The 14518-nt window shown below is 32.6% G+C and overlaps 1 protein-coding gene across 3 annotated transcripts in view; it reads left to right on the top strand.

Moving 5' to 3' along the window:
• PLD5 (phospholipase D family member 5) overlaps positions 1–14518 on the top strand; it is a 438986-nt gene that overhangs the window by 406095 nt on the left and 18373 nt on the right. For all 3 annotated transcript variants that reach the window (XM_012547936.3, XM_031966970.1, XM_031966971.1), the window contains 2 exons: positions 1561–1729; positions 10579–10693. In XM_012547936.3, coding sequence (XP_012403390.2) covers positions 1561–1729; positions 10579–10693 — 284 coding nt within the window. The remainder of the gene's footprint in view (positions 1–1560; positions 1730–10578; positions 10694–14518) is intronic.

Below are 14518 nucleotides of genomic sequence, written 5' to 3'. Positions count from 1 at the left end.
AGCTTATCCAAAATTTGATACCACAAATGCATAAAAATTCATTTTAATTAAGAACAAGTTTACAAAATTAAATGTAAATTACAAGAGTAGAAATATAGGCCTTTTTGCTCTTAGAAAGCAGAATTCCAAAATAAATTCCTTGGACTTAAGAATTTCTTATGACTTATTCTTCATATCTACTTTTCATATTTCTAATCAATCTAAGTATATGCAAATTTCTCCTAGCTTTATTATAGGGTAATAAACAATATTTTCACCAGAAAATGAATGTTTTAAATGATAGATACATAAGGTATATGTATGTTGTCCATAGAGGTTACATGCATGATTATATAGATTTGTGTAACTATAGCTTGAAGGGAGGCATAGACATCTCTGGAATCTGATCTACCCCTTTTCAAGAAAGATTTTTATTTTTGCCTGTAGGGGAAAAGAAAAAGGGGCTATAACACTGCCTATTCTGCTCTCCTCCAAGAGAGATACTGGAATAAATTATATGTCTTTGTTACCCTGAATATTGTTCTAATAGGAAAAGTGTGTGGGTTTTTTTTTAGCTTCAAGTAGCTTTCCTGTTTCTAACCCTTAAAAGGAAACTGATACTTCAAACTTCTATAAAGAGACTAGACCCTTCCCACCAAATGTTAATTACATGAAAGATTGTACAAATAGTTGAGTGAATAAATTATTTTATCCAAGCAGATAAATAGAAATCAGTGAAGATATACATATTTGAATATACCAGAAAATATGCAAAGTAAATTTACTCAACAAGTGGAAGATAGATCTATATCTATATATCTATATAGATACACACACCCCTGTATCTATCTAATGAGACAGACTCTATGAGTTCACCAGAAGGGAAATTTCCCAAAGCCTCTGGGGAACCAAGCTGGAACTCAGGGACACATTGACAAACCAATTCCTCTACATGTGCCTGCTTCTTCCCAGAGCCATTTGTTCTCTCAACTGAGATCCACTGGGATGTGGTAGATTGAACTCTGAAGTGAAAAATCAAAAGCCCTGTTTTTTTCTTCCTAACTCAGAAATCAAATTGTATATTAGGCTACTCATCTAACTATTTAGTTTCTCAGTTACTGTGTTGTTGATTGTCATATCTATATCCTTACTCTTGGGACAAATTCCTTTTAGGAAAATAAAAGAGCTACAGAGCAAAGAACAATCCTAATCAGAGAACGTGACCACTCCAGAAATGTTAGCATTCTTGGGACAACTGTACCCTTTGGTACAGTATATTATCAGCAGAGGGTGGCAAAGTATGGGATTGACATATCCATGGGGAAGAAACAAGTCCCTTCCTTTAGGGGACAAATTATGCTCCACTTCTACCCTAGGACAAAAATAGGAACGCAGATTCAGATACAAAAGGAGATTAGAGATATGACTCGTTCTAGTTTCAAAGACTGACAAATCCATTTATGGAATTATTTCAGTCAACAATTATAAAATAAATAAATAGCCATCCTGTTAACAGAAATTTGTTTTTCTTTGATATATTGCTTTCTTTTCATTGAACTAAAGAATATGGTTTTTCCACAGAACTTACTGGCCAGATTTGGATGGGAAAATAAGAGAAGCATTAGTATTACGAAGAGTTAAGGTTCGACTCCTTATCAGTTTCTGGAAGGAAACAGACCCCCTCACATTTAATTTTGTTTCATCTCTTAAAGCTATTTGCACTGAAATTGCCAACTGCAGTTTGAAAGTTGTAAGTACCAGGCCTAATGCAAATTTTCATAGTGTGTTGAATGTTCCTTTAACCTATTCCAACATTTTTAGTAATAAATCAACAAACATTTAATAGGGGCTTACTATGTAACTACAAATAAGAACTACAAATAAAAGATGAATAAGATGATGATAATTAATTTTTATTATAGCTTTTTATTTACAAGATATATGCATGGATAATTTTTCAGTATTGACCAATTGCAAAACCTTTTGTTCCAATTTTTCCCCTCCTTCCCCCAACCCCTTTCCCCAGATGGCAGGTTGACCAATACATGTTAAATATGTTTAAGTATATGTTAAATACAATATATGTATATATGTCCATACAGTTATTTTGCTGTACAAAAAGAATCAGACTTTGAAATAGTGTACAATTAATCTGTAAAGGAAATAAAAAATGCAGGCAGACAGAAATAGAGGGATTGGGAATTCTATGTAGTGGTTCATACTTATTTCCCAGAGTTCTTTTGCTGGGTGTAGCTGGTTCAATTCATTACTGCTCTATTGGAACTGATTTGGTTCATCTCATTGTTGAAGAGGGCCACGTCCATCAGAATTGATCATCATATAGTATTGTTGTTGAAGTATGTAATGATCTCCTGGTCCTACTCATTTCACTCAGCATCAGTTTATGTAAATCTCTCCAGGCCTTTCTGAAATCTTCCTGCTGGCCATTTCTTACAGAACAATAATATTCCATAATATTCATATACCACAATTTATTCAGCCATTCTCCAATTGATGGGCATCCACTATGTTTCCAGTTTCTGGCCACTCCAAAGAGGGCTGCCACAAACATTCTTGCACATACAGGTCCCTTTTCCTTCTTTAAGATCTCTTTGGGATTTAAGCCCAATAGTAAGACTGGTGGATCAAAGGGTATGCATAGTTTGATAACTTTTTGAGCACAGTTCCAAATTGCTCTCCAGAATGACTGGATGTATTCACAATTCCACCAACAATGCATCAGTGTCCCAGTTTTCCCACATCTCTTCCAACATTCTGCATTATCTTTCCCTATCATTTTAGCCAATCTGACAGGTGTGTAGTGGTATCTCAGAGTTGTCTTAATTTGCATTTCTCTGCTTAATAATGACTTGGAGCACCTTTTTATATGGCTTAGACATAGTTTCAATTTCTTTGAGAATTATGATAATTATTTTTAATGGTAAAAGAACTTCAGTTGTTCAAGCAATACTGGACTTTCAATATTTAAATCAATAAGATTCATTGAACACTTATTAAAGAACCATTTGTATAACACTAAGGATATAAAAACAAAAATAAAATAATGCCTACCTCCAAGGATCTTCCATTCAACTCCAAATATTTGTTCATATTTTACTTTTAAAATTATGGTTTTATTAACTTACTGATTTCTCATCATTTTCTCATCAGACAATCATTTGGAGTTATGTAACACACACATACATATATTATATATGTATCATATATATTATATGAATATCATACATATAATATATATATATAAAACTAAAATGCTTGCTATAAGATTCTATGTTGTTCTTTTTTCCACTACTCAGTAAAAATTCCTAGTAACAGATTCCCTTTTATTCTTTACTTTTCCCTACTATTGATTCTAGTTTCAAAATAATAGTGTCAACTCACATTTGTTTCCTTTTGTTTACAAAAGACTCTCCTCATGATAGCATTGTGAGGTAGTAAGTACACACTCTGATATATGAATTTTACAGAGCAGTAAACTGAGGCTCAGAAGTTACACAACTTACTGAGAGTGAATTACACAACTAATAAAGCAGTTAGAATGAACCCAGGTTTCTCCTGATTCACTATCAGTGCTCTAATATTCTTTCTAATAATTGTTCCTCTCATATAGAGATAGTTTGATCCTCGACATGTCAACAGACTTAATCTTAATTCCAGTGTCTCATCACTCTAATAGCCAGATAATTCTTACTGTGCAATGTAGAGAAGTCCACAGTCCTAATTTCTTAGATGACAATTGTATTCTGTATTTGCACCAAATTTTATTTCTTCAAAATATTTCCTCACCTATTAACTCATTTTTTCATTAAATTGAGATGGTTGGATTGATAATTACTATTTCATACCTGAAGAAATGAAGGCACATAGATATAAAATAACTGTCACATGTTCATATAGTGATGCCAAATCTGGAGCTGGAATACAGAATCATTGCCAGTTCCATGGTCTTTGAGCATCACCAAAAAGCCTCTCCTATTATTTCCATTTTATCAGAAATTTTCCATCTACTTAAAATAGCCTTATTTTTATACATTTCCAACTATAGAGCCACAATAATTCTAATAGCTGAGGGTTCTGGACAGAGATAATAGAATTCACATTGAAAAGAACAACTCTCACTTTTATTGCCCTGTTGAGACTAATCTTTGTACTTAGTGACTTGGTACAGGTTCTAAAAGTCAAAGGCCATTTTTATGAGTATATTGATAAGAGGATTCAACCACAGATAGAAAGCTTCACAATTCTTTCTCATCCAGGCAAGAAAGTCTTTTTTTAAAGGAAAACATTCTTAATCTATTTTCAGAAACCTCAAGTATGGGTATTGCTCAAGTAAATAAAAAAATAGCTAACATTTGTATATCACTATGCATTAGGTTTTTCACAATTATTATCTTATTTGATGCCTACAACTCTGAAAGATAGGTGCTATTATTATCCCCAATTTACAGATGTGGCAACAGAAATTAAGTGACTTGCCCAACATACATAATTAGGGAATGTTGAAGTCATATTTGAAAGCCACATACTGAGAGATAAGGGAAGCTTTACCCTCTAGGCTAGGAGAAAAACAAAAGAGACAGCTTCTGAGAACTAGGAGAGGATTTAAGAACCTTGAAGAACTACCTGCACTTACTCTGACTTGGAAGTTGCCACATATATAAAATTCCAACACAGGGTTTAATATCATCAAGTTCTACCAAGTTGCCTATCAAGTGAAAATGCTTTGTTGAAAATATCAAATGTCTCTGGTTAAAGTTTTTAACATTTTTTGAACTCTACAAGCAATTTAATCAGTTTCGCTTTTACTAAACACAGATGACTTTATTACTTAAAGCAAACTACTAAGTTTTTATCTTGGCAATAGCTAGTTTGCAAAGAAAAGACTATAAAAGGGCCTCTCACTGAAAACAATCCATTAATTTTAGGAACGACTACAAAACAAAATGGAAAAAGAGTTCATTTCCCCAGATACCTATATAATTACAGAAGGAAAGCTTTCCTATGAAGGCAGACAAAGAACTCTATGATGATTTCTCCTCCACACCTGTCCATGAAAGATAATGCATTAATGTCTGAAAATCATGATGTGTCCATAGGACATAAAAGATAGTTGGCATCAAGCAATACTATACGACTGCCTTTATGGAGGGATGTTAAAAGAATTGATACATGTGAATTTCACAAGGCCATCCCAAAGAGCTAGATTTTAATTAAATAAACAAATCATTTTTGAAAGCTCTCTATTTTTTGTCAACTACAACATAAGTGATGATCATATTTCAATGACTAAAAAGTCTTTGCTCTAGGAATTTATTAAGGGTAGCATAATTTTATTTTCCCATATATAGCTATATATCCTCCCTTTGGCCATATTTGACTTAAGAGTAAACAGATTTTTACTGAGACCTTATCTTGTCATTCCAACCCCAACTTTCATTAAAACATTTCTTTCTACTTTGTCCAAATGTTCACTAAATTTTCAAATAATGCCTTGCTATAAAAAATAAATCAAATGAATGTTTTGGTAATGAATTGAGTTTAAGACAAATTCTTCTAGGTAATATTCATTAGTAGCAACATTAATGCAATATGAAAGTGCTCTTACAGTCAAGGATGAATTGAGGGAAAATATGTTTAAATGGCCTTTAAAACTTGTCAAAGTGTATTTGCTATGTATTAGCAAATTATTATGCCAATATGAATATTCCTACCAAATCTGAGAGAACCGTAGCAAACGTCAGTATATTATAAATTCTATAATAGAAACAAGTAGAAAGTGAGAAAAAAAAGAAAGAAAGTTTGAAAAAATATAGTGAATCTGGGAAGATACTATGTAAAAGCTATTGGGATCATGTTATTTTCCTCCCAGCAATTTTACTGGTTTTTCAATCACTCAGAATTCAGCTTTCCTTTCATGATCTCTTCATTTATATTATGGCAATCCTTATGTATATTATCCTTCTAGGTATGTTTATTTCATTCATATCATTACTAAGTTTCTCTGAATTCTTCATATGCATCATTTCTTACTGCGCAGTAATATTCTATTATATTCATATGTTCAACTGTTGAAAGATACTTTCTAGTTATTTACTGCTATAAAAATGTGGTTATTCATATTTTGGATAAAAAGTCCTTTCTGGTTTTGGAGTGTTTTTTTTTTACTCAACTGGAGTATATAACCAGGAGGAATATTGTTGGGTCAAAAAGTATGAAGAGCTTAATCACTTTTCTTTCATGATTCTAGATCATTTCCCCAAATGGTTAAACCAATTTACAACTGCACCAATAGTGCATTAAAGTGACTGTCTTCCCACAAGCTATTCAACATTAACTGCTGATTTCCCCAAAATTCCATGGAGTTATGAAGAAATCTATAAAACCTCTGCTATAAAGATAGTCAAATATGACTAGAAGCCTATTAAAGTATTTTCCAAATGGCACAGAGTTAACCACCTTTAAATCTATGCTAGCAGGTTTTACAAAGATACAGAATGGGTAAAAAAATATAGAAAATGGTTGTATGTCCCATCTGAGAATTAGCATAGTTAATTATAGAGAAGTTTATAATGAAAATACTAGCCACCAATAAGCTGTCTTTTTAGCTATATCATCTTATAGAGGATATCTCCTCAAACAGAGTTTCCTCAGGTACTAAGGAGATATTAAGCAGTAACCAAGTTGAGTATTGACTGCCTAAACATTTCTGCTATTGACAATAAAAATGCAACACAACAAAATCATATCAAGTGACAATAACATATATAGCAATTATCTAATAAGGTATGAAAAATAAGATTATATATAAGTAATAAATGGGTCAAAATAGTCAAATATGAATGCAGGAATTATCTGCTACTGTCATTATCAGTTATTAATTGGGATAGACTTATAAATCATACTAAGTTATGCTATAGCACTTCAAACTTGAAACTGAACAATTCCTGTGCAAAAGTTAAAATGATCATATCTATTGTGTTTGTCAACTTCATCATATTAGACAAGTAAGTACATTATATTAAGCTAGTTTTAAAGAAAAACTCAACTTAAAAAATGAAATATCTTGAAAACAGTTACAGATATCAATTAAAATTCTCTAAAATTTGATTTAAATTTAAGCCCAGTGTGGTAGCACAAGCCTGTAATGCCTACTTCTGGTAGGCAAGGACTAACATATCTCTCGAGCTCAGGAGTTCTGAGCTGCTGTAAACTATGTTGATCCAATGTTCATATTAAACTCAGCATAAATATGGTGAGCCTCTCAGACCAGGGGTCCACTGTGCTCCCAAATGAGACATAAACTTGCTCAGCACAGAATAAAAGTCAAAATTCGCATGTCAAAAGTGGCATAGATAAAAGCCTATAATAGTCCCTTACACTTCTAGTTTGGGTAATATAGGAGGATCCAGTCTTTAAAAGATAATAATTTTAAAATTGAAAGACTTATTCAATTGTTACTCTATATCTAAAATTAGTACATACTAGACAAAGATAGTTTAAGTGACAGAAATATTGAAACCCCCCCCAAAAAAGACAAAATCTAAAAAATATTTTTAAATGAATAGGAATTCATTAAGTTCTTGTTATATGCCAAACATTGTTCAAAGCAAATAGAAAAACCAAGAGAGCCCCTATTCTCATGGATCTCAAATTCTAATTAGTACAGACAATATATAAAACAAAGTTTAGCTGAAAGTTAGATAAAAAATGTTTTAATATCATAACTATTCAGCAATGGAAGAGATACCCAATGCCCAGAGGTCCTTAATAAAAAGAGATCAATGTATTTCCCCTAAAAAATTTTTTTTGGCTATAGATAACACAAAATCTAATAAATCGAAACAATACCTCGAAAGTATCCTTGCAGAATATTGGCAAGACAAGAGATGTTTTTTGCAACTAATTTTCTCCAGAAAACAACTTTTTTCAAAAGTCATATCTTGATGTCTTGCATTGTATCTTTGCTTATACTATTGCTAAGTATAAACAGCCTCATTTTGTGAAGTCTCAGCCAACTCCCTATTGACTTCAGGATCAGCCAGAGTCAGGATTAGCAAAAGTCCTTGGTCTTTAGGGGGAGAAGTAAAGGATATGGACAAAATGCCAGGAGGCTCGCCACCAACCTTCTCTCTCCTCATAGTTCGACTCCAAAGTGACCCTGGCTTGTCTTACTCCACCCCCAATCCCTCCTATATATTATCTGTATACAACAAAAGATCCAGCCATCACAGAATAGTGAGAAGGACCATTTTCCAACCATATGCTAATAGAGTATTGTCCAATAGGTAATTGGCCTTAAGTGCTCAGTTGTCTGATTCCAGTGTACCTATTCAGAGTTTCAGCCCTTTACATAATTTGGTAAGAGAAACATTGGTGCAACTGTAAAAAAACAACAACAACAACAAAATAATTTTTAACAAACATATACAAAGTAGCTTCAAATGGTTCCACATACAATTAATATGGTTGAAAGGATTTTTTTCCCATATGTCTGTAGGTCTTTTCAATGTTTTCATTGAGAAATTAATTTGTTTTCCTTACAAATGAATGAAATAACATATAGTTAAATATTAATTTGATTTCATTGCAGGATTTTTTGATGCAACTAATACTACTGAAGATTCGGTTTTTTGAAATATTTGTTACATCAAGAAAAATGTTCAATATAATTGATGTATTTCTTAATAAAAAATTTTATGATGTGGGAATATTATATTATACTCTGCACATAAGCTCAGCTAGTATCAGAATAAAACACAGATCTATAGACAGTAGTTTAAAATGTGCATGCAATTTAGACATGTTACAATCATTTAAATCAAGAAGTATTCAGTGAAAATTCTGGATCATAAGAATTTTTGAATCTGTTAAAGTATTCAGCATTATTAAAACCCCTACATTAAGAGGAAAATGGTAAAATTCTATGACAATATTGAGGTAGAATATAATAGACTTCCATGTTATTATGAAACCTGCTAGTTCTCATAAAGTGTCTTGAGCTAAAAAAAAAAAATGCTATTTTTCTTACTGACAATGAAAATTTATTTTATAATAAAAATCTCCACTTAAAACTTTGCGATATGTAGAGGTCCTCAAATTCAAATTCTGATTCACAAAGATAACACAGTTACATTTATGAGAATTTAAAGCTATAGGTAACGATTTATAAAATATTTTTCACATTTCCCAAATTTAAGAATACCTTGAACTACAGATGAAATGGAAGATGTAAAGGCCTATTATTTACTTGACAAAAGATATTCTCCTTTTAAATATCTTTAAAATATGAATGGATAAAGAACTTTGTTATGAAACAATAAGATATATTTGGCCTTACCCCATTTCAACAAGAATGGTCCAGGCTCATCAGCTGATGGATACATTGAAACAAATGTTTGGACATAAACAACTCTTAATGTTTTCATTATAAGTGAGAAAAGACTTCACTGATTTTCAAAATAATATAAATGATACTATTGTATATCATATCTTATTTCTGTGAAACAGGATTTCTATTTTAAAGATAAAATATCAATCAACTTTTGAAAAAGATTCCAAGTAACAATATTATCAATGGCATTGCATTCTGAGAATTTGCATTGAAAAATGTTCACACCTATTTAAATAACATTATTCTATCATTTTAATTTTATCATTTAATGTACATGTACTTATATAAATGTGTGTGAATTTGGCAGCAGTGTAGTCAAGTAGAAGGGAAATCAGCTTCAGAGACAGAAGGCATGGATTCAGAGGACATAAAGTAAGTGGGCTGCCCAAAATAACAACTACTAAATATCTAAGTTAAGATTCAAACTTAGGTCTTCCTAACTCTAAGTGCTACTTCTATTATGCCATAATGCATGTCTGTGTCTGTCTGTCTGTCTGTCTGTCTCTCTCTCTCTCTCTCTCTCTCACTCAGTCCCCAGGTATTTGATACCTCTTAAAGTCAAATCAAAACTTTTCTGGAGAGCCATATTAGAGGAAAATTAGAAGTACTATGATTTAAAATTGGAATTCTTGAAGAGCTTATTAAAACTAAGCCTTCCAGGCACATTTTTCAAAATGAACTCTCATTCCTTTGCACAGAATACCATGACCTCTATAAATCTCACATTTAATCAAATAAAATCATTAAGGTGGGAATCTCACTTCTCATAACTTATGCAACACGTAAGAATATTCATTTACTTCATTGGCATGCTTGGCAGCCAATATCCCAAGGTTGACTTAATTCCAATATGCCTTGATGAATAATACTGAGAGGTAAATAAACCCGGCCCTCCCCTCGTCGAAAGAACAAATTTCATGTTCATTTTATTTCTTTAAAACTATCAATTACAGTATGAGTTGATGAATGTTAACTTTCTCCTTTGGTTACCCAGCTAAATCAATGGGAAGAAATACAAGTAAGACAGCAGTTTATCTAAAATAGAAATGTGTTTAAAATAGATTAAACCTATGGCCAAGGTCTCTTGATAATATTCTACAATATATCATTTGCTTCCTATTGAATGGAAACAAAAAGTAGTGCCTGTTCAATTCTTTTCATTTTTCCTGTCTTTCTTACTATTGCAGAAGTTCTTTGATTTAGAAAAGGAGAGTGCCTGTTTTACAAAAGAACAAAAGAACAATTCCTTTCCCAAGTTAAACAGAAATAAATACATGGTAACTGATGGAGCAGCTTACATTGGTAAGTGACATAGAATTTGTGTCTGTAAAGTGTCATAAAATTTGAGAGTTGTAAAGGAATTTAAATAGTCTACAAAGTGATTCACATACACTAATGAATTTGAACTTCATAATGATTCTCTTAGGTAATTAGTAAAAATCTTTTTTTTTTTTCATTTTAACAATATAAAAAAGTCACCTTTGATACTATCAATCATTCTTTTCTCCTTGTTACTTTTTTCAAGGATTTCATGACATGGCTCCCTCCTGATAATCTTTCTTTAACTATTCCTCAGTTTCTTTTGCTGATCTTTTGTCAGATCATACCACTAATCAACAGTGTTATCATCCGAGGCTTTGTTTGAGTCCCCCTTCTTTTCCCTCTAAATTATTTCACTTGGTAATCTTGTCAACTTCCATAGTTTCAACTATGATCTCCATATAGATGATTCTCAGATCTCTTTCCCTAGCCCTAATCTTTTTCCCAACCTCCAGTCTTAAATCTTTAACTATTTGACTAGAAACTCTAGTCTCTCACTAGATAGCTCATACGTATTTTAAGTTCAATATGTCCAAAACTAAACTTATTATTTGCCCAAAAACCCTCCCCTCTTCCTAAATTCTCCATGAATATGGAGAGTACCACCATGCTCATTTACCTAGGTTCATAACCTAGATATCATGCAAAATTCCTAAATCCCTCTTACCTCTCCTATCAAACAAGTTACCAAGTCCTATTGTTTTTGCCTTTGTTTATATCTTCTTCTCTCCTCAGATACTGCCATTATCACTCTGGTGAAGGCTCTTATCAGATCACTGCAGGACAACTGCAATAGCCTGATGGTTTGATTCCCCCACCCTCAAGTCTTTCTCCACCTTAATCCATTTCCACTTAGCTGTTAAATTCATGTTACCATCTCACCATTCCCATTCAGTAAACTCCAGGGACTCCCAGTTACCTCCATAATCAAATATAAAATTTTCTCTTTGACTTTTTTTTTTTATTTAATAACCTTTTATTTACAGGATATATGCATGGGTAACTTTACAGCATTAACAATTGCCAAACCTCTTGTTCCATTTTTTCACCTCTTACCCCCCACCCTCTCCCCCAGATGGCAGGATGACCAGTAGATGTTAAGTACATTAAAATATAAATTAGATACACAATAAGTATACATGACCAAAACGTTATTTTGCTGTACAAAAAGAATCAGACTCTGAAATATTGTACAATTAGCTTGTGAAGGAAATCAAAAATGCATGTGGGCATAAATATAGGGATTGGGAATTCAATGTAATGGTTTTTAGTCATCTCCCAGAGTTCTTTTTCTGGGCACAGATGGTTTCGTTCATTACTGCTCCATTGGAAATGATTTGGTTGATCTCGTTGCTGAGGATGGCCTGGTCCATCAGAACTGGTCATCATATAGTATTGTTGTTGAAGTATATAATGATCTCCTGGTCCTGCTCATTTCACTCAGCATCAGTTCGTGTAAGTCCCTCCAGGCCATTCTGACATCATCCTGTTGGTCATTTCTTACAGAACAGTAATATTCCACAATATTCATATACCACAATTTATTCAGCCATTCTCCAACTGATGGACATCCACTCAGTTTCCAGTTTTTAGCCACTACAAAAAGGGCTGCCACAAACATTCGTGCACATACAGGACCCTTTCCCTTCTTTATAATCTCTTTGGGATATAAGCCCAGTAGTAACACTGCTGGATCAAAGGGTATGCACAGTTTGATAACGTTTTGAGCATAGTTCCAAACTACTCTCCAAAATGGTTGGATTCGTTCACAACTCCACCAACAATGCATCAATGTCCCAGTTTTCCGCATCCCTCAACAATCATCATTATTTTTCCTGTCATCTTAGCCATTCTGACAGGTGTGTAGTGGTATCTTAGAGTTGTCTTAATTTGCATTTCTCTGATTAATAATGACTTGGAGCATCTTTTCATATGACTAGAAATAGTTTCAATTTCTTCATCTGAGAACTGTCTGTTCATATCCTTTGACCATTTTCAATTGGAGAATGACTGATTTTTTATAAATTAGAGTTAATTCTCTATATATTTTGGAAATGAGGCTTTTATCAGAACCTTTGACTGTAAAAATATTTTCCCAGTTTATTGCTTCCCTTCTAATCTTATCTGCATTAGTTTTGTTTGTACAAAACTTTTCAATTTAGTATAATCAAATTTTCTATTCTGTGATCAGTAATGATCTCTAGTTCTTCTTTGGTCATAAAGACCTTCCCCTTCCACAGGTCTGAGAGGTAAACTATCCTGTGTTCCTCTAATTTATTAATAATTTCATTCTTTATGCCTAGGTCATGAGACCCATTTTGACCTTATCTTGGTGTCGATTTTAAGTATGGATCAATGCCTAGTTTCTGCCATATTAGTTTCCAATTTTCCAGCAATTTTATCAAACAGTAAGTTCTTATCCCAAAAGCTGGGGTCTTTGGGTTTATCAAAGACTAGGTTGCTATATTTTGTTGACTGTTTTATCCCTTGAACCTAATCTATTCCACTGATCAACTAATCTATTCCTTAGCCAATACCAAATAGTTTTGGTAACTGCTGCTCTATAGTATAGTTTTAGATCTGGTACAGCTAACCACCATCATTTGATTTTTTTTATTAATTCCTTGAAATTCTTGACCTTTTGTTTTCCATATGAACTTTGTTGTTATTTTTCTAGGTCATTAAAATAGTTTTTGGGAGTCTGATTGGTATAGCGCTAAATAAATAGATTAGTTTAGGTAATATTGTCATCTTTATTATATTTGCTCGCCCTATCCAAGAGCATTTAATATTTTTCCAACTGGTTAGATCAGACTTAATTTGTGTGAAAAGTGGTCTGTAATTTTGCTCATAAAGTTTCTGATTTTCCCTTGGAAGATTCCTAAATATTTTATATTATCAGTAGTTACTTTAAATGGAATTTCTCTTTGTAACTCTGACTGTTAGATTTTGTTAGTGATGTATAAGAATGCTGATGACTTATGTGGGTTTATTTTATAACCAGCAACTTTGCTAAAGTTGTGGATTATTTCTAATAACTTTTTAGCAGAATCTCTGGGTTCTCTAAGTATACCATCATGTCATCGGCAAAGAGTGATAATTTGGTTTCCTCATTGCCTATTCTTATTCCTTTAATCTCTTTCTCAGCTCTTATTGCTAAAGCTAGCATTTCTAATACAATATTAAATAGTAACTGTGATAGTGGGCAACCTTGTTTCCTCAGATCTTATTAGGAATGGTTGCAGTTTGTCTCCATTACATATGATGCTTACTGATGGTTTTAAATAGATGCTGCTGATTATTTTAGGAAAAGTCCATTTATTCCTATACTCTCAAGTGTTTTAATAGGAATGGATGTTGGATTTTATCAAATGCTTTTCTGCATCTATTGAGATGATCATATGGTTTTTGTTAATTTGGTTATTAACATGGCCAATCCTAATATTGAACCAGCCCTGCATTCCTGGTATAAATCCTACTTGATCATAGTGTATTATCTTGGAGATGATTTTCTGTAGTCTTTTTGCTAATATCTTATTTAAGATTTTAGCATCAATATTCATTAGGGAGATTGGTCTATAATTTTCTTTCTCTGTTTTCAGCCTACCTGGTTTAGGTATCAGTACCATGTCTGTGTCAAAGAAGGAATTTGGTAGGACTCCTTCATTCCCTATTTTATCAAATAATTTATATAGCATTGGGGCCAATTGTTCTTTAAATGTTTGGTAAATTCATATAAATCCATCTGGTCCTGGGGTTTTTCTTAGGGAGTTGTTTAATTGCCTGTTCTATTTCTTTTTCTGAAAT

This window comes from Sarcophilus harrisii, chromosome 4 (assembly GCF_902635505.1).
Source record: "Sarcophilus harrisii chromosome 4, mSarHar1.11, whole genome shotgun sequence".
Classification (NCBI taxonomy): Eukaryota; Metazoa; Chordata; class Mammalia; order Dasyuromorphia; family Dasyuridae; genus Sarcophilus; species Sarcophilus harrisii.
The sequence above is the reverse complement of the archived record's forward strand: the minus strand, read 5'-3'. Positions and strand labels throughout refer to the sequence as shown.